General features: G+C 47.4%; 2 protein-coding genes across 3 annotated transcripts in view; both read right to left on the reverse strand.

Moving 5' to 3' along the window:
- Positions 1-1,562, reverse strand: part of ACE2 (angiotensin I converting enzyme 2) — a 79,519-nt gene extending 77,957 nt beyond the window's left edge. Inside the window, exon 1 of the mRNA XM_003791864.2 lies at positions 1,458-1,562. The gene's annotated coding sequence lies outside the window, so the exon portion shown is untranslated. The remainder of the gene's footprint in view (positions 1-1,457) is intronic.
- Positions 1-3,696, reverse strand: part of CLTRN (collectrin, amino acid transport regulator) — a 45,917-nt gene that overhangs the window by 16,819 nt on the left and 25,402 nt on the right. For both annotated transcript variants that reach the window (XM_023514344.1, XM_003791865.3), the window contains one exon: positions 1,458-1,571. In XM_023514344.1, the coding sequence (XP_023370112.1) occupies positions 1,458-1,571 (114 nt within the window). The remainder of the gene's footprint in view (positions 1-1,457; positions 1,572-3,696) is intronic.

Genomic DNA, 3,696 nt, shown 5'->3' on the forward strand with positions numbered 1-3,696 from the left:
AATGTGAACGTTTTAAAATAATAACTAAGAAAATGACATGAGGGCTATGTTAACCAGTTTGATGGAAGTGTTTCAGGTTGTGTGTGAAAACCCCATACTGTACCCCAGAAGTGCATTAATGTACATAGTTACCATTCAATAAAAAAGAACAAAAAGCCATAAATGTATAGGTTTCTAAAAATAAAAAGATTATACATTAATTGGAAAAGGTAAATCCTTAGAAACTCAAGAAATGTGAATATTTTTCTCAGTTTTAAAATAAAAATCAAAGGTATGACTTGTCCCTCAAAACTCTTTGAATGTATTAACTCATTGAATCTTCTTGGTAACTCTGAGAGAGGAGGACCATAATTATTCACATTTTACAAATGATGACAGAAAGGCAAAAAAGAGGGTAAGCAACTTGTCTGTATACAATAGTTGTCAGAATTAAAAATCTAGACATTCTGGCATCAAACCATCACACTATAGTGAAATACAAGGCGTTCATGCCAAAAGAAGACAATACTAAAGATCCTTAGCTAATATTTAAAGCAGGCTTTCTTAACCATAACACGATTGACATTTTAAGTCAAATAATTATTTGTTGAGGGGTGCTATCCTGTACATAATGGGATGCTTAACAACCTTTCTTTCCTTTTTTTTTGAGACAGAGTTTCACTTTGCCCTCAGTAGAGTGCTGTGGTGTCAGCTCACAGCAACCTCAAACTCCTGGGCTTAAGCGATTCTCTTGCCTCTACCTCCCAAGTAGCTGGGACTGCCAGAATGGCCAGCTATTTTTAGAGACAAGGTCTTGCTCAGGTTGGTCTTGAACTCATGAGCTCAGGCAGTCCACCTGCCTCGGCCTCCCAGAGGGCTAGGACTATAGGCATGAGCCAATGTGCCTTTAGCTACATTTCTAACTTCTGCCTATTCAATGTCAATAGGACTGTTACCCCCTCCAGTTGTGACAACAGAATGTTTCCACATATTTCCAGTGTCTCCTTGAAGGTAAAATTGCCCCTGGATGCAAACTACTTATCTAAACTTATCTCTAATAGAAACTAACAAAATGAAATCTTTGACATTTTAATAAAGAAATTCCATGTAGGGGGCACCATGCTCAGTGGTTAGGGCACTAGCCACATGCTCCCAGGCTGGTAGGTTCAAACCCGGCCCACGCCTGCTAAACAAAACAAAACAAAACAAAACAAAAAATAGCTGGGCATTGTGGCGGGCGCCTGTAGTCCCAGCTACTAGGGAGGCTGAGGCAAGAGAATCACTTCAGCCTAAGAATTTGTGGTTGCTGTGAACTATGATGCAACCACACTCTACCAAGAGTGAGATAGTGAGACTCTATCTCAGTAAAAAAAAAAAATTATCTGTAGAGCAGAGAGAAAACTTTTCAATACTTATGAAAACAACGAATTAGTCAACAAGTTGACTGGCCAGGAGAAGACATGTTAAAGGGTGATTACCTTATGGCTGATTGTACCTCAGCAGCAGGAAGTGTGTGATTTTTTGAAGAGTCTGTAACCACAAACCAGAATGACACCCTCTGGGTTACATTGCAAAGTAGGACATGAGAAATTCTGCAGACAGTGGAAAAAAAAATTACATTAGAAGACTATCATCCCAAATGGCGTTTACCCATTCACTCTATTGCTATTACCACTTTAAGAGACATCTTAGCTACGACTGAAAAGTTATTCCTATCATTATGAAGAAAGGTCTCAGTAAGAAGAAAATTATATAGGAATTCCTTTTGTTTCAAAATCATATGCTGGGAACCATTCCTTATTTAAGGGATGCAAAAAAAAAAAAAATAGTGGAGACTATTAGGGATCTTATTCTCTGTGACCTATTGGTGACAACTTCCCCGGCTTCAGGAAGGCTTGGCTCCTCTCTGAACCCCAGAAGATTTTGGTGTTTTCTTATTAAGTTCTTTTTAGTGTCCTGCCCATTCCACTGTCCACCTCTCGGATCGAGACAAAATCTGGTGCCTGCTATTTTATTTATTTTACTTTGATTTTTGTTGTCTGCCTCGAGTTCTGACCCGCAGACACACACCCAAGTATTGGGGCCAATCCTATAGGTGCCTTTGCACAAATTCTTGGCAGAAAAGTTCTGGAAAACAGTTTCTTTTCCACCAAATTAATAAGACCTCCAAACATAAGCACTATGATCAACTCACCAGCAGTCTTTGGATTCTCTGTTTTGTAATTCTATGCTTTTCAACTGCAAATTAAAAAATTTGACTCACTCTTTTCTTTTTCTTTTCTTTAAGATAGAGTCTGGCTATGTCGCCCTAGGCAGGGTGCTATGGCGTCACAGCTCACAGCAACCTCAGACTCTTGGGCTTAAGTGATTCTCTTGCCTCAGCCTCCCCAGTAGCTGGGACTACAGGTGCCCTCCACAACATCGGGCTATTTTTTGGTTGCAGTTGTCATTGCTGTTTAGCAGGCCGGGGTTGGTTCAAACCCACCAGCCCCAGTGTATGTGGCCGGCGCCATAACCACTGTGCTACGAGCGCCAAGCCTCTTTGTTTTTTCTTAAAACAGCATCCAAATATGTTATGTTCGTTTTCACAAGGACGAAAGACAGCAAGCACCCTTCTGTCCATTGGTATCTTAAGTTTTCGGGACCTGGTAGAATTTCCTTTTCATTTTTTGCAGCTTTTGGCTGGGGCCCGTTTTGAACCTGCCACCTCCGCAATATGGAGCCGGCGCCCTACTAACTGAGCCACAGAGGCCGCCTAGTTCTTCTATTTTCTGCCTTTAAAGGTAGGCGCCGGTTCGGCACCTGTGCTCAGTGGGTAGGGCGCCGGCCACATGCACCCAGCCTGGGGCCTGCTAAACAATGGCAACTGCAACCAAAAAATAGCTGGGTGTTGTGGCGGGCACCTGTAGTCCCAGCTACTTGGGAGGCTGAGGAAGGAGAATCGCTTAAGTCCAAGAGTGTGAGGTTGCTGTGAGCTGTGATGCCACCGTACTCTACCTCAAAAAAACAAACAAAAAGAATCCGGCACAAAAGTAGCGGGAGCTGCTAGGCCCACAGCCAAGTGTCCGGGCCCAGCCGTGGAAGGACAGAGGCTTGAGCTTCCCGGTCCTCCCGAGAGCACGGGGCGCTCCCCGCCGCCGCGCGCCCGAGCTGCCGAGCTGCCGCGTGTGCTCAGGGCGCGTGCCTGGCTCGCGCGGGAACGTTGGTCCCGGGTCGCGAGCTCCCAGCAACCCCTGCGCTGGTCTCGCGCTCCGCAGCCAACAGCCACCAGCCTCTGTGCTCTTGGTCGTCGGCGTCCTCCTCAGCTCAGCTGTCGGGCGATCGGCAAGCCCCAGGCGCACTCGAAGCCACCAGCCCGCCACACCGCTGTCATGGGTAACTGCCTGAGCCGGTACCTGCTCCGATGTCTCTCCAAGGTCAGGGGCGCACGGCCAGCCCAGAGGCGCCTGTCCCCGCAGCCCGGGCCCGCCAGCCACCCGCAGGCCCTGGAGCACTGCAGGGTCTACCACGCGAGGCTGACCTGGTCCCGCACCGGGCCCCTGCCCACTGTGCCGCCTGGCTGGGACAGCGCCCAGATCCGCAGGGCCATGGCCCCCGAGCTGTTCTGGCGCTTTCCCTACGGGCCCACGCCTCAGACCCTGCTGGGGCCCGACCTGTCCTGCGCTGGGCAGACGTACATGAAGCGCTGGCTGTGGCGGGTCCGCAACCCGATCCCGG

This window comes from Otolemur garnettii, unplaced genomic scaffold (assembly GCF_000181295.1).
Source record: "Otolemur garnettii isolate 467f Iridium unplaced genomic scaffold, OtoGar3 scaffold00051, whole genome shotgun sequence".
In the NCBI taxonomy this organism is placed as follows: domain Eukaryota; kingdom Metazoa; phylum Chordata; class Mammalia; order Primates; family Galagidae; genus Otolemur; species Otolemur garnettii.